The following is a 16,199-nucleotide window of genomic DNA, read 5'->3' as shown; positions in this document are numbered from 1 at the left end:
TCAGAAACGGGCCTTTTTTCCTAGTGTTAAATATTATTTTCTACATGAAATTACATATCACAGAGCAAATGAATGCGACATCTCCATAGGGGGCTTTTTTCAGAGAGGGAAAGGGGATGGGATTTGATATATCGCCTTTCTGTGGTTATAATCAAAGCGGTTTACATATTATATACAGGGAATGGGGATAGGGTTTGATATACCATCTTTCTGTGGTACAAAGTGGTCTACACCTTACATGCAGGTACTTATTTTGTACCTGGAGCAATGGAGGGTTAAGTGGCTTGCCCAGAGTCACAGGGAGTTGCAGTGAGAATCGAACCTGGTTCTCTAGGCTACTCCTCCACTCCAGACTCCTTAGAATCAGGAGACTCAAAGGACATTTTAAAAACCAATCTGGGAAGATGAGATTTTTGAAGTTTACATGGTCAGAAAAGGTCTGGGATTTCTAACACATTATGAGCCATAAAACTGTACCTGTTGCCTTCTGATCAAATCCCCCACCAACCCCCGGTATCCCCTCGTATTTTTCTTTGACTTTATTTGTTAACCTTTATTTCTGTGTGGCCTTTGAATGAAACCAAGCACTTACCAGCTCAACCCAGCCAGATATGCAGAAGTAAACGCCAACGAGCGAGACCTTTTCATTGCACTGACTTTGCACATGTGTGAGCAGCCATGGATGACGAGGTCTTAATACCCAGATTATGACCTCTGATTCCCCATCATATGGCAGTAAGCATGGATCATGAGCCTCTATCAGTCATGTGCGGGGCCCAGCTGCACCTCTGGAACCGAGAGTCCCCAGCGCCCTCTGCTGCATTCGTGATGAACTGCAAAGGAGGAAAAGCGGACACCTCGCATCTTGTTCCAGGATTTGCCAGATTTCAGACATTGAAATGCCTGGGAGACAATCCACAGTCCGTTGGTCACTCATCCCTGCCACCTTCCCCAACAAGGGGTGCAGAGAATCACTAGAACTTTCCTGTTCTCATTCTGATATTGTTGTGTTTTTAGTTAACTTGATTGCACAAAGGGCCGTTAAACCAAAATTCAATAAACTAAACTATATAACTCTATGTTAATCTCTACTCTGACCCCTAACCCAATCCCCTGTATTCACCACTTCTCTTTGTCTTCTCACTACCCTATGATCCTCACAATTCAATACTTAACTCCCCTCCCTCTTTCTCACTATTCAGTACTCCTCTTCTCCAAACCTGTCTGATCCTTTGCTCCCCTATCCTATGCCAGGACAGAACCCATATGAAGATAACCAGAAACAACATATCGCAACCAAAAGCCTGATGCACTGTATGCTACCCTAACAGTCCCTCTCCTTGTGACACTTGCAGTGTGCTGTTAATGTTATCTCCAAATGTCTCTTCCCCTCTGATGCTGCAGTGCTGTCACCCCCCCCCCCCCCCCCCCCCAGAAGCTTGAAGGACACATGTTAAGCACAAAGAGCCATTCATGTTCTCTTCACCACTTTATTGATAATATTTCCATGAATACATGAAGCTGACATTTTCCTCCAGACCGAGACACACAAGATTGACAGTTTCTCATTACCCCACATTCCCTCTCCGAGCATTCCTACCACCTCACTGCTACCTCCCCTCCTTTATTCATATTTCCCATTGCCCCTCCTCTATGTTCCTCCATTTCTCTCATGTGCCAGAACCCCTTCCCCCATCCTGCTTATGCCTGGAGCTTGAAGACCACATCTCCAGACTGCTCCCCTAGGACTCGCATGGAGTACGTTTCTCAGCTCTTCAGGAAACCTTTTGTGCCAATGGGGGGGGGGGGGGAGGTCGGGTTAGTGCCTAGTCTTTGGGGAAGTAAGCAGACCTGAAGGGTCAACAGGAGAGGTGTGAGATGTCCTTGCTATCCAGCAGTATTTACTGGGGGATGCCACAGCTGAGGTATGCGAGAGCTTCTCTTGCCATGATTACGGGATGGCATGTTTCCCATACGCCTTCCTGAGTGCTTGTTCTTCCTGGTGAGTTGTGGGCACATGCTCTGATGTCTGTTATTAATTACACTAGAGACATTTTTTATTTGTTCGTGATCCCATGATCGCTTCCTTTCTCCCTACATCCCCCCCCCCCCCCCCCACTTCAAGGATCACCTCTGCCACTTTTACCCAGGTTTACCTGAGCATATGAAGAGCTGACAGTGCACCATGTTCTCACCTCCCCCCATCCCTCAGGAATCACCTTCCAGACTTGGTTCACAAATTCACAAATGGCCAGTCGAATCTGACCGTCAGACATTGCATAGAGACTGCTGCACTATGCAGGTTTGACTCTCGATATGTATATACTGTATAGAGCATTTGCTATATATATTATACAGATAAATTTATATATAAATATGTACACACAGATGAGGAGATTAGGCATAAGTTAAGACGGTATACATGTCAGCAGTGCATATTGAAAAATGAAAATCTCTGCGTGCTGTCCAGGGCTCCCCCTCCCCGCTCCAGTTTTTGTAGAATTTGATTTTGTGGAAGGTCGCCTGGTTCCCCACCTCTGAGCTGCCTAAATCAGGCTGAACTGTGTGATTGTGCTCTGATGCAGGGCGAAGTTGGAGCCCTGCGCAATCCTTCAGGTAGGCACCACAGGGAGGGAGGAGGGAACACCTGGCCCAGGACCCAGCAGGCAAAACAGAGATGGCAGCACATATCTATCCTTTCTGTTAGAATCTGAACATGAAAGAGTCAAGAGATGAGATCATCACACTATGATGAAATGTCACAAGGCAATGACATTGTCATGTTTCAACAGCCTACACCTCTTCAAGTGCATCGTGAGCTTTGTGAAAAATGAAAGGGAGAAGTGAAAAGTGACCAGAATAGCCCCTCTTAGGCAGAGAGGACAGAATGATGGTGCTATAACAACTTGGATCCCAGTTCATGGCTGAGGGGAGATATGATTGAGGTCTATAAAATCCTGAGTGGTGTAGAATGAGTAGAAGTAAATCAATATTTTACTCGTCCCAAAAGTAGAAAGACTAGGGGACACTCGAGGAAGTTGCATGGAAATACTTTCAAAACAAATAGGAGGAAATATTTTTTTCACTCAACGATTAGTTAAGCTCTGGAACTCTTTGCCAGAGGATGTGGTAACAGCAGTTAGTGTATCTGGGTTTAAAAATGGTTTGGACAAGTTCCTGGAGGAAATGTCCATAGTCTGCTTTTGAGGCAGACATGGGAAGCAACTGCTTACCCTGGGATTTGTAGTATGGAATGTTGCTACTCTGGAATCTTGTCACTCTTTAGGATTCCAGAATCTTGCTATTCATTAGGGTTCTACATGGAATGTTGCTACTCTTTGAGATTCTGCATGGAATCTTGTCACTCTTTAGGATTCCAGAATCTTGCTAAACTTTGGGGTTCTACATGGAATCTTGTCACTCTTTAGGGTTCCAGAATCATGCTATTCTTTGGGGTTCTACATGAACTGTTGCTACTCTTTGAGATTTTGCATGGAATGTTGTCACTCTTTAGGATTCCAGAATCTTGCTATTCTTTGGGGTTCTACAGGGAATGTTGCCACGATTTGGGTTTCTGCCAGGTACTTGTGACCTGGCTTGGCCACTGTTTGGAAAACAGGATACTGGGCTAGATGGACCATTGGTCTGACCCAGTAGGGCTACTCTTACATTCTTATGTAGAACAGAAAAACCTTCTGCTTATATAGATAAGTGAACCGTAGCCCTGCACTGTGAGAGAGCTGTAACCTGCTGCCATCTCTATCCTTCCTTCTTTACAAATGTGCCATAAGGTGCTTTCACTAAAGCACCATCCTCTTCTGTATGGTTCTTTGACAGGAGGAGACCCCTCCCCACCCTCACACCCTGCCTCATTCAATGTGTGGTTCCTTTCCTCTCATTTTGAGCTCTGGCAACATCCTTGGTGACTGGCCCCCTGGCTGCTGCAGATGCGGTTATGAGACCAGCTACAGATGCAGAGGCCAGTGGCCCTCTCACAGTCACCGCCAGGGACTTAAGGCTGTCTTTAGGTTTCTGTCCTGCTGTTGCCACGCCTCTTTTCTCAATCTCTGCTGCATTCTTATTCAGGGGGTCCAGCCCACTCTTAAGGAGGGATTCTTTTGGACTTGTGCAAGTGGCAGGTTCTTTGTGGGACACTGGGGACAGCTTTAGGGAAATGGGTTTATCTTTGACGACAGAGGATGTTACCGTGGTGTGTTCTTCCACCACCTCTAGGAGCCATCTCTCTTTCTGTCCTCCCTGCTGCTGCTTTTTAATGTAATCTGGGGAGAGGGTGTTGGGTCTTTTGGGTTGGGTAGAGTCATGGACAGCCTGAGCTGGCTTTGGAGAGGCCTGACCAGGCATCAGATCTTGGTCCTTTGCTGAGGAACACATTTGGTCTGTACGAACCTCCCTGGTGGTTCTCCTAAGGACATCTTTTGGTTTCAGAAGCTCCACTTCTTGAAGGACCAGAGATCTTTCACCTGCTGGAAGATGAATGCTGGGAGAGGGAGAGATGCTTGTGGCTTCTTGGGTTCCTTCACCTCTCCGGGTTATGTCAAGTTCCTGTACAGGGCTTAGAACTTTGGGTTGGCATCGAGGTCCCATAAATGCCTCCTCCACCTGGACCTCCAGATGGCTTTTGCCAAGGTCCTCACTCTGTACCCTCTCAGGGGTCTTGGGACTGCAGCCTACGCTGACTCTCTCTGATTTGGAAGTACCTGCAAGTGATGGGCGTGAAGGCATAACAGATTCGCTTATCCTGCTGCTTGCACCTTCTGAGCTTGTTTTTGTGGGTTGGATGTGTGTGATCGCTGTACTCTCCTGGCAGACATTTGGTTGCCCTCCATTGCCCTTCTCATGAGGATCTTGAGGTGGTGTTATAAATTCAGACATTTTTGGGTCCTCCGCCTTGGGTGATGAGTAGACCTGGCTTGTCATCTTAGAAGTCTTTGAGGTATCTGTTGACTTGTCTTCTGAACTACTTCCCTCAGTCACTTTCTTTTTATCAGGAGTGATCTGTGACCTCTCCACCTTCTCATCTCCCTGGCAGGTGAGTAAGGCCTCATTGCCTAGGTTTAAAGCGGATTCTTGGCGGCCCATCCTCCTCATGGCAACCTGCTTAACTGCCCCAGCATCACTGGGTGCCAGGCTCTCACCATCCGACTCCACCAGGCTCTGCAGACCAAGCTCCCCGTGAAAGTCTTTGCGGTAGTCAGAGTGGGTAACCTCCAAACTGTGCTTGCGCATTGCCACCTTCTTCTCTGAGGTCAGAGGGGAGCTCAGTTTCTCTGCGGACTGCACTCTCTTCAGTAATGGGGACCTGGGGGGTTCAGCGCTCTTTGGCCGGGGCCGTACCACTGGAGGCGAAGAGTGCAACTTGACTGGAAAACTTTGGGTGGTGTTGGAACTTCCCACCGTGTGCCCCGGCAAGGGTGGGGGTGACAACTGTGTGGGTGACGGGGTATGGGCCAGTGGAGAAAGTGGAATGTTCCCTGCAGACTTGCAGCGGGCTGAGCGGTACTGGCGATGAAGCTTTGGAGAAAGCCCATGCAGAGTGCTAGGCCGGATGTGGTGGGATGGGGTAGCAGGTGAGTTTGGGGTGCTGGAAGCCGGAGAGCTGCTCTGAGAGGAGGCACCTGCATAGTAAAGAAACAAACCTAGGTTGAAAAGTAGATTACCTCTTACCCACATAAATCTTCCTGTCTAAAAATTAAAATGCAACTCGCCTCAAACAACTACTGAAAAAGTGTGAATTGAATCCAAATCCCTTTGTCTAGGTAATTTTGTCCACACAAAATTCGCCGTGTGGTCAAAATTACTTAGACAAAAAGGGGGCGAGGCTGGAGACATTCTAAGGGGGCGGTGAAAAATGTAGCTGTGTAGCATCATATTGAGAGTGATCCAGGTAAATGTGGGTAGACAAGTTAGTTTCCACAAATAAGAGGGTTAAAGCTATACGCTCAAATGTATTCATAATATTCAGATACATTTCTAGCTGTCAGATGCAGTTTGACTATCCAGAGAAAGCCATCCAGTTAACTTTCTCTGCTCTGTGCTGGTTGAATCCCAGATGTACTACTCTTATAGACAGGCATCCACTGCAATCAGCCACAGTATATTTCAGACAAATAGAAGAACATATATGTCCACTTGGCACATAGTTATGCTCTGTAACTCATTGCTGAAGGGGGCAGTAAAAACACACTCCTAAATGTATCAAGCATTAGCACTTCCACACGTAGGAGCCTTCACTGCTATTCTCTGAGGGCACATGCAAGAGCTAGTGATGTAATTGCAAAGCAGGTGGACACAAAGGAGCGTGGCTGTGACACGGGTGGGGTTCCCACTTATCATGCCGATTCTAGATTACGCTATATTCTCTATGAGAACCTGGCCTGCCCATTTACAGAATTGTTCCCTTAGTGTAGCTGCTTATCCCATGGAATCTTACTACTGTTGGGACTCCACCAAGACAGGTTCTTGTGACCGGGACTAGTCAATGTTGGAAACAGAATACTGGGCTAGATGGCCCCTTGGTCTGACCCAGTATGGCAATTCAAATGCTCTTAGATGGCATGAATGGGCAAACTGGATAGACCATAAGGCTTTTATCTGCCTTCATTTTTCTACGTTTCTATGTTTACCTTCTTACACAGTCCCTTTGTTCTCTGTTCATCCTTAAAATATTTCATTGTAGACTTCAGCCATTGAATGGATTCAATATGCTTGTGTATGGATAGCTCTGGCACATGGAACGGACTCTGGAAGGAGAACAGGAACTGGACTTCTCTATTGATATGAACTCCCACCCAAGTGCTCCTCTTTACCTAGATAGGCAGAATCCGGGGTGGAGCGGTAGCTCTTTGTAGGTGAACGAGCATTCAGGCTGTGTGTCGGAGAGCCAGGCAGGCTATCGCTGGAGGAAAGGGAGCGGTTCAGACAAGAGAGGCTGCGACTGGTGTGCAAGAGGTTGGATTGTTTGGTGATCTTACGAAAGAGAGAGCTTCGTTTCTTACTGCTGAGACAGACAGGCAAGGGCACAGAGAGGACACACTCCTGGCTCAGAAGGCATGATATAGTTACAGATACCACCCTTCCACCAACATTCTACTTATCCCTTCAGTCATCCAACAACTGTCCTCACTTCCCTCAGTCTGTCCTTCCATCAGCCTTTCCCCAGTCCTCCACTTATTCATCAACTTTCTTCCTATCCATCCATTCTTCCATCAACCTTCCCCATCCCTCATTCATCCATTAATCTTACCATCCCTCATCCATCCTTCCATCAACCTTCTCCACACCTCATTCATCCATCAACTTTTTAACAGTCATTCCTATTAATTTTCCCCATCCCTCTGCTTATCCATTAACTTTCCTATCATCCCTCCATCTAGCCTTCCATTTTCTTCCCATCGCTCCATTCTTTCATCATCCTTCCCATTCATTCATCTGTTCTATCATTGCCCCACCCATCGGCATGCTCTGTCAAGCTCTATCTATCCATCCATCCATCCATTCAACATTTTACCATTATTTTCTGTGCCTCTTTTTCTGTCCTCCTTACTCTCAGAAGCATTCCTTTGGTCTTCTGGTCATTCATTCTCACCTTTCTTGTCCTTCCTTCGACACACTCCTTTTGCTTCTTCTTGCCATTTTGGATTTGTAGCTGGATTTACGAGCTGGTCCAATTTTAATGGAGGTGTTTTCAAATGGAGTGGTGGTCACCATAACCTTGTTTCCACTCTGCAGAAGAGAGCAGATCAGAAAGGGAGAACAGATCATTCTGTCTGCTGTTCATTAATCTCTGAGGGTAATTTTAACCTGCAGGATTTGCATCAACAATGAAGGCTTTTATGACTGCCAAATAAAACATGACCTGCTTTCAATATGGGCAACTTTCCTAAACAGACACCCTGCATAGTTCTCCACAAATACAACTCCCCCCCCACCTCATCTTAAATTAGGGATCCCCAGTGAGTTAGACTTTCTTTTATTTTTTATGTTTATGTTTCTCTGCCCCTTAGTCTTCCCTTTATTGTTGTCTGATTGATTTTACTATCCTATCAAAATTGTGGTTCCTTTTCTCGTTCTAATTTTATATATGTTTTTAATTGATTTGTACACCGCTCTGCTCCACTTGCCAGTTAGAGCGGTATAGTAAATGTAATAAAACTATAAACTACCCTCCTTCTGCCTTAGAAAGGCTTCTTCAGTCTGAGGTATTTATACCTTTGGACAGACTGGGCATTAAACAAAGCCCCAGTTTTGGTGGACTGAATAGCATTTTACCAATGGAAATGATGCTCATTATGTACCCAAAGCTCTTAATCCACAGATCTATGGCTTCTGTTTTCAAACAAAGTCTCAAATATCATCCCAACTTGAAGAATTAATGATCCATCTTAGTGTCTTAGACACCTTCCCAACCTCAGGGATTAATGACTCATCATCTCAAACATACAGTCCATTTTTATTGCAGGAATAGATAGAACCTTGTCCCTCACCTTCAAGATCAGCTCAACCACCTCCGTGTGCACAAGGCCATGAACTGGCTCTCCATTGACGTGTGTAATGAGGTCCCCTGCACAGAGGCCGGACTCATGAGCTGGTCCTCCTTCTTCAACATGCTGCATAAGGCAAAGAAACCAAGTCAGTGGAAAAAAACTCACCTTTCATCCCAATCCCAAGCCATCGTGAGCTGCTAATCCAGCCCAAGATATGTCACCCATCTCCCAGCAAACACCGGGCTGCTTTGAGATGAGAGCCAGAAAATCAGGGCCGAGTGCTTCACAATGCCACTCGACCCCTTAATTGTAAGATGTGATAAACTAGGCCAGATACTGTCGGTTTTTTGTATAACATCTTTCCAGTTTACCATGATGTACCTTCCTATCTTCTGAATCATGACCATCAAAGAATATTCTGGCATGGGTATGTATCTCTCTGAAGAAAACCATAGAGACTTGGCAATAAGGAATTCCAGAAGACAAAACGCAGTATTACCACAAAGATGTAATTCTTTATTCAAACCCAATGTGGCAACGTTTCACCTTCAGGCTGCATCAGGGGTACAAAGATACAGTAAATCCCTGTGTTAAACACAAAAGGATCGATATTCAATGCAATTTAACTAGACAGAAATGGCTCCTGGCTAGTTAAATCGCCTGCTCAGTGCTAACCAGTCATTTTCACTGGCAACTTAACCAGTTAGCTCCAAATTCTAAACCAGCTATTTGGGGGGGGGTCCAGAGGCAGAGTCAAGTGAAGAACATAGTAACATAGGAGATGACGGCAGAGAAAGACCTGTACGGACCATCCAGTCTGCCCAACAACATAAACTCATATGTGCTACTTTATGTGTATACCTGACTTTGATTTGTATCTGCCATTTTCAGGGCACAGAGTGTAGAAGTCTGCCCAGCACTAGCCCCGCCTCCCAACCACTAGCCCCACCTCCCCCACCAGCTCTGCGACCCAATCTCCGCTAAGCTTCTGAGGCCTAATGGTTTGTGTAGCAGGTTGCAAACCTGGGGAACTGGGTTTGATTCCCACTGCTCCTGAGGAACCAGGTTCAATTCTCTCTGCAGCTCCGTGTGATCCTGAGCAAGACATTTAACCCTCCATTGCTCCAGGTACAACAGTAGTACAATGAACTACTTAGACTGTGAGCCCACTAGGGGCAGACCCAGTACCTGTAAAATGAAACTGTAAACTGCTTAGGTCTAAGCAATATATAAATACTTAAATATTTCTTCACTCAACGTGTAACTAAACTCTGGAATTCACTGCCAGAGAAAGTGGTAAAAGCGGTTAGCTTAGCAGGGTTTAAAACAAGGTCTGGATAGCTTCCTAAAAGAAAAGTCCATAAGCCATTATTAAAATGGACTTGGGGAACATCCACTGCTTATTTCTAGGATAAGCAGCATAAAATATATTGTACTGTTTTGGGATCTTGCCAGGTACTTGTGATCTGGATTGGCCACTGTTGGAAACAGGATGCTGAGCTTGACGGACCTTCGATCTGTCTCAATATGACAATACGTATGTACTTATGTAAGTGCTGATGTTCAGAACTTAACCGGCGAGGTTAACTGCATAAATAGTAGCACATAGAAGCCATTCCTATCTTTACGGGGTAACCCATAGCCAGTTAAGTGCTGAATCTCTCTCTTAACCAACTATGCTCCGAAAACCCGGAAATTCAACGCTGGTGCCTTTGAATTTCCAGGTTTAGTGCCGGCAGCGGTAAACAAACCACTGGTCACTGCATATTGGGCCACAGATTATTTCAGTAACAGACTAAAACAGCAGTATCAGACCACATGGACTCATGCTGTAATGCTGTGTGAGAGACACTATGAGAGCAGTTTTAGTCTGTTGTGTTTGACACAGCCAGTGGGTGAAACGTGGCCACATCGGGTCTTAATAAAGAATTACATCTTTCAAGGACCTTGTCTTTCTGTGGTAATGCTAAACCAGTACCTAGACATACCAAGCTCAAAGTGCTGAACTTCAAAGATTCCAACTTTAGTAAAATGGTCAATTCCTGAAGGAGGAGCTGGGACAAGTGGAAAGACAGTGGACCAAATTGACAGCAGCTATAAAAAGAGCAAGGGATCTTTATGGTAAGAAAGTAAATAAATAAAAGCTGGTTCTCCGAGGGAGGCAGCTGACTAAATAAGAGCTAAGAGCTTAGTGTTCACAAAGCACAAAGGACCACAAGAGGAAGAACAGAGAAAGGAATATCAGGCAAAGCTGAGAAAAACAGAGAAATCAGGAGCACGAAGAAAGGATGACCAGAGAAGTAAAACAAGGAGGAAGGCTGTAAGTGCAATTCTACAACTGAAAGAACAATATGTGGAGAATGACAAGAAAAAAGCAGAAATTGCTAAACAAATACTTCTGTCTAGTATTCACAGAGGACAGCCCTAGAGAGGGGCCACAGATAATTAGCAGAAGTACATGTCAAAATGAAGTAGATTCGGCCGCTTTTGCAGAAGGGCAGGGCTGAAAGTGGGACAAAGTCATAGTAGTAGTAGTAGTAGTAGAACCAGATAAAATCCATCCTAGGATACTGAGAGAGTACAGAGACGTTCTGACAGATCCCTGGAAACGGCAAAGGTTCTATGTGTGTGGAGAAAGGCAGATGCTGTAACAAAAAAAGAAGTGGGAATCTACAGGCCGGTAAGCCTCACCTCGGTGGTGGGAAAAGTAATGGAGCGGCTGGTGATGCAGATTTTTACAGTCCAGTAGGTTTCAAGATCCAAGCAACACCAGAGAAATAGATAAAGGGCACACACTGGATCTGGCCTACTTCACTTTTAGCAAAGCCTTTGAAATGGTTCCCCATAGAAAGCTTATAAACAAACTGAGCAGCCTGGGAATGGGTCCCGAGGTGGTCAAATAAATAAAAAACTAGCCGACTGACAGATGATAGAGGGTTGTGGTATTCATTTGTTAGAAATAAAGGCAAGTAATGGAGCGCCTCAAGGGTCGATCCTGGAGTCATCTCTGTTCAACATCTTCATGAGCGATATCTCTGAAGAGTCAGAAGGAAATAAATTGCCTTTTTGCGGATGACACAGAGATCTGCAACAGAGCTGGACACCCTGAAGGGAGTGGTCAAAATGAGATGTGATCTACAAAAACGAAGAGTCTGGTTGGATGCTTGGCAGTTAACCTTTAATGCAAAGAAGTGCAGAGTGATGCGTTTGGGATGCAAAAACTCAAAGGTACTGTAAGTGATAGAAGGGGAGACGCTAATGACATGAACCAGGAGAGAAACCTTGGGTGACAGTGTCTGAGGATCTCAAGGCAGAGAAACAGTGTCACAAGGGGATGATTGAAAGTCAGAAGGATGCTGGATCACATAGTGAGAGGCATAATAAGCAGAAAGAAGGTCATGATGTCCCCCTGTACAGGACGCTGGTGAGGCCTCACTTGGAGCACTGTGTTCAGTCTCAGAGGCTATGTCTCACTAAGGACATCAAGAGACTGAAGTAAGCAATAAGGAAAACAACTAAAATGGTAAGAGGTCTCCATGAGAAGACATATGAGAAGAGACTGGAGACCCTAGAATAAAGGGACAGAGGAATACTTGAAAGGAAGTACAGAACAAGGAAACATTTTCCAAATGAGGAGAAGCTCTGGAACTACCAAACAACAACACCAGCATGAGGAAAGTAACCTGCACCGTGTGACAGGTACAACCCCAACAAGCTTCCTGGGCAGACTGGATGGAATCTATTGGTCTTCTACCATCATTTGCTCTGTTATTATGCACATTGCTATATATTCTCCTTACCCAAATGATGTGATGAACACTGTATATGTCGCTGTCCCCCATGTACACACGGATGGCACGCAGTGTAAAGCCGTACTTTTTCCCTGAGCGTTGAATGGTGATGGGAGAGCGCAAGCTGGTGACAGCAGGGGAGTAATCCCGGCTAGGAGAGGAGTCTCGTGATGAAGGGTTGGAGGAGAGAGATCTTGGCGACATGGGACTGGCCAGAGGTGAACCACTGTGCTGCTCCACTGTAGGAAGAAGAAGAAAAAAAGGAAGAACAAGGAGAGAGAAAAAAAGAGACAGAAAGAGAGGAGAAAAAGAAAGGACAGAGGAGACAAAGAAAGAGAATGGAAAGGAGAGGAGAAAAAGAAGAAGGGAAGGAGAAGGGTGAGAAGGAGGAAAGAGAGAATGATTAAGATAACCTAATCTGGGTCAGTCAGTAAACAGGCTGATGCGAAGACAGACATCAAGCAAGACTATGAGACAGACAGTATGATGCAGAGAGAGCAGGGCAAACACAGCTTCCATATCATCATGCTGATCAATCCATAGACTGGTGGGTTGTGTCCATCTACCAGCAGGTGGAGATAGAGAGCAAACTTTGCCTCCCTATATGTGGTCATGTGCTGCCGGAAACTCCTCAGTATGTTCTCTATCTCAGCAGGTGGTGGTCACACACAGCAGCAGCTCTGGCTAGGCCTCCAAGCCTAATTTTTAGGTTTTGTTGAGTGCCTGGGGTTGAGGGCTCTTCTTGAGCAAGTGCAAACCTGGTGGCGCCAGGTCCCTCCTTTTCTCCCCCCTCCCGCTGGCTCCGTTAAAAAAAAAAAAATTTTGAACGTCCTTAAAGGCGTTTATTTCGACGTTTATTTAAACGTGTATTGCAGCTACTCACTGGGACACCAGGTCGTTACAGCTCGGAGCGGAAAGCAGGTAATTTTTACCTTTTTATAGGGGGCAGGGGGTTCCCCGATTGATCTCCACGTGGCATATGGCGTCGGAGGGCGAGGGCGCAAAGAGTCGCTCCCCGGATCGCTTGGGCGCTTCTAGAGGGGATGCGGGGGTTTTAAAGTCTGATTCGCCCTTGTTGGGTGACAGTTTCGTGACCGATGAGTGTCCCGGTCCTTCCTCCGGCGTGGCGGTTTTTCCCGCCATAAACGCCCATCCCCCGCTGCTCGCCTCCGCCATCTTGGCCGGCCACGCGGCTCGGACGGCTTCTTCTTGGGCCGCCCTTGAGGTAGGAGACATTAATGCCATGAACGCCCTTAATTTGGGCGACGGCACAAAAGCGGCTAAAGTTAAGCGCCGTTCTTCCCGCGCGGCTCCTTCGCGGAGTGTCGCGCCGGACACCATCTTGGATGCGCAGCATGTCTCTCCCCCGCTCTTGCGAGCGCCGGTTGAGGGTGCGTCTAGGGCTGTAGCCCAGGCTGCGGAAGTGCACAGTCTGGGGGGTTTCTCCCCCGAGTTTGTTTTGCTGCTGCATCAGGCCTTCCTTATGCAGAACGCTGCCCCTGCTCCCTCGTCTGGTAAAGAGGTTGAGGTCCCCGGAGGTAAACGCCCTCGGGTTGATTCCCAGGCCTTGGAGGACTTTGTCTCCTCTGATGTAGATGAGGGCAGCGTATCTGAGTTCTCCCAACGGTCCTTTGCGGATTCCTTGGAGGAGACGGATCCCCGCTCGGTTGGAGCGGATGACCCCTCTGCAGCGCGGCTTTTTAGCTCAGAGGATTTGCCCAACCTGTTAGTGCAGGCCATGGGCATTTTGAAGATTTCCTCTCCGGAGGACGTCTCTCCCTCAGCCCCTATTGGCTCTGCCATTATGCTGGGGACGAAGCGCCCGCCTAGAACCTTCCACGTGCATGATGCCATGCACACCTTAATTTCGGCTCAATGGGATGTCCCGGAAGCGAGCCTTAAAGTGGCTAGGGCTATGTCCCGCCTCTATCCTTTGCCTGAAAGTGAACGTGAGGCCTATCTGTGGCCTACCGTGGATTCTTTAATCACTGCGGTGACTAAGAAAACGGCGTTGCCGGTGGAAGGTGGAACGGCCCTAAAGGACGCCCAAGACAGAAGATTGGAGGCGGCCTTAAGGTCGTCCTTTGAGGCGGCTGCTTTAAGTTTGCAGGCCTCAGTTTGCGGCTCCTATGTGGCCAGGGCGTGCCTGACTATGGTGCAGCGGGCTTCCCCCTCGGATCATTCCTTCAGGGCTGATTGGCCGGCCCTGGAATCGGGCTTAGCCTATTTGGCAGACTTGCTGTATGATGTCTTGAGGGCCTCAGCTAAAGGCATGGCTCAGACAATCTCTGCGCGGCGGTGGCTTTGGCTGAAGCATTGGTCCACGCCTCTAAATCCCGCCTGGCTAGATTGCCTTTTAAAGGCAAGCTGCTCTTTGGGGTCGAGCTGGACAAAATCGTGACCGATCTCGGCACGTCTAAGGGCAAGAAGTTACCAGAGGTCAGGGCTCGGGCTAGTACTCGCCCCGGTACCTCCAGAGGACGGTTTCAGGAAGCCCGTCGGTACCGCCCGGGCAGGTCGGGCTCCTCTGCCCCCTCTTCCTTCAAGAGGAATTTCTCCCCCAAGCAGCATTCCTTTCGCAGAGACCGCCGTCCCGGAGGTGCTCCCTCCGGTCCTCCCCCAGGGTCTCGTACCCAATGACGGGGCCTTGGTCCACGCCCCAGTGCAGATTGGAGGACGGCTGTCCTCGTTTCTGGGCGAGTGGACCACAATAACTTCAGACGCTTGGGTGCTGGAAGTCATCAGAGACGGCTACAAGCTAGAGTTCTGCCGACCCTTAAGAGACGGGTTTGTACTCTCTCCCTGCAAGTCTCCGGTCAAAGCTGTGGCAGTGCAGCAGACCTTGGACAACCTGATCCGCCTGGGTGCGGTCGTTCCGGTGCCAGAAAATCAGATTGGCAAGGGACGTTACTCCATTTACTTTGTGGTACCAAAGAAAGGAGGTTCTGTCCGGCCTATCCTCGACCTCAAAGGGGTCAATCGGGCCTTGAAAGTGCGGCACTTTCGCATGGAGACTCTCCGCTCTGTTATAGCGGCAGTGAAGGCAGGAGAGTTCTTGGCTTCCTTGGACATCAAGGAAGCGTACCTGCATATTCCCATCTGGCCTCCTCATCAACGCTTTCTGCGTTTTGCAGTCCTGGGACGACACTTCCAGTTCAGAGCCCTCCCTTTCGGGTTGGCTACTGCTCCGCGGACCTTTTCCAAAGTAATGGTGGTCATAGCGGCCTTCCTGCGAAAGGAAGGAGTACAAGTCCATCCTTATCTGGACGACTGGTTGATCCGAGCCCCCTCTTATGCAGAGTGCGGCAAAGCTGTGGACCGGGTAGTTGCTCTTTTGAGCTCCCTGGGATGGATCTTCAACTGGGAGAAGAGCCAGCTGCGCCCCGACTCAGTCCCTGGAGTATATGGGAGTTCGATTCGACACCCAAGGTGGCAGAGTGTTCCTGCCAGACAATCGGATTGTCAAACTTCAGGCTCAGGTGGACCAGTTCCTAGTAGCCTCTCCTCTTCGGGCTTGGGACTATGTGCAGCTGTTGGGCTCTATGACGGCCAAGATGGAAGTAGTGCCCTGGGCCAGGGCTCATATGAGACCACTACAACACTCTCTGCTGCAGCGCTGGACTCCGATGTCGGAGGATTATGCTGTGCGCCTTCCCTTGGACCCAGCAGTGTGCAAGGCGCTGAGCTGGTGGATGCAGACAGACAAGTTGTCTGCGGGAATGCCTCTGGTGACCCCGGAGTGGATTGTCGTCACGACGGACGCCTCTTGTCGGGCTGGGGAGCCCACTGCTTGGGAAGGACAGTGCAGGGGCTCTGGTCTCCTGCAGAGGCAAAGTGGTCTATCAACCTCCTGGAACTCAGAGCCATTCGGTTGGCGCTTTTGGAGTTCATCCCGGTACTGGCG

General features: G+C 47.8%; 1 protein-coding gene across 1 annotated transcript in view; it reads right to left on the bottom strand.

The window, feature by feature from the left end:
- Nucleotides 1-3,873: 3,873 nt before the first annotated feature.
- The window catches only part of MAST1 (microtubule associated serine/threonine kinase 1), a 38,194-nt gene continuing 25,868 nt past the window's right edge, over nt 3,874-16,199 (bottom strand). The window contains 5 exon segments of the mRNA XM_030194706.1: nt 3,874-5,636; nt 6,828-7,015; nt 7,607-7,743; nt 8,505-8,627; nt 12,305-12,534. Coding sequence (XP_030050566.1) covers nt 3,874-5,636; nt 6,828-7,015; nt 7,607-7,743; nt 8,505-8,627; nt 12,305-12,534 — 2,441 coding nt within the window.

Source organism: Microcaecilia unicolor, chromosome 3 (assembly GCF_901765095.1).
Source record: "Microcaecilia unicolor chromosome 3, aMicUni1.1, whole genome shotgun sequence".
In the NCBI taxonomy this organism is placed as follows: Eukaryota; Metazoa; Chordata; class Amphibia; order Gymnophiona; family Siphonopidae; genus Microcaecilia; species Microcaecilia unicolor.
This window is presented reverse-complemented; position numbering and strand designations above follow the sequence as displayed.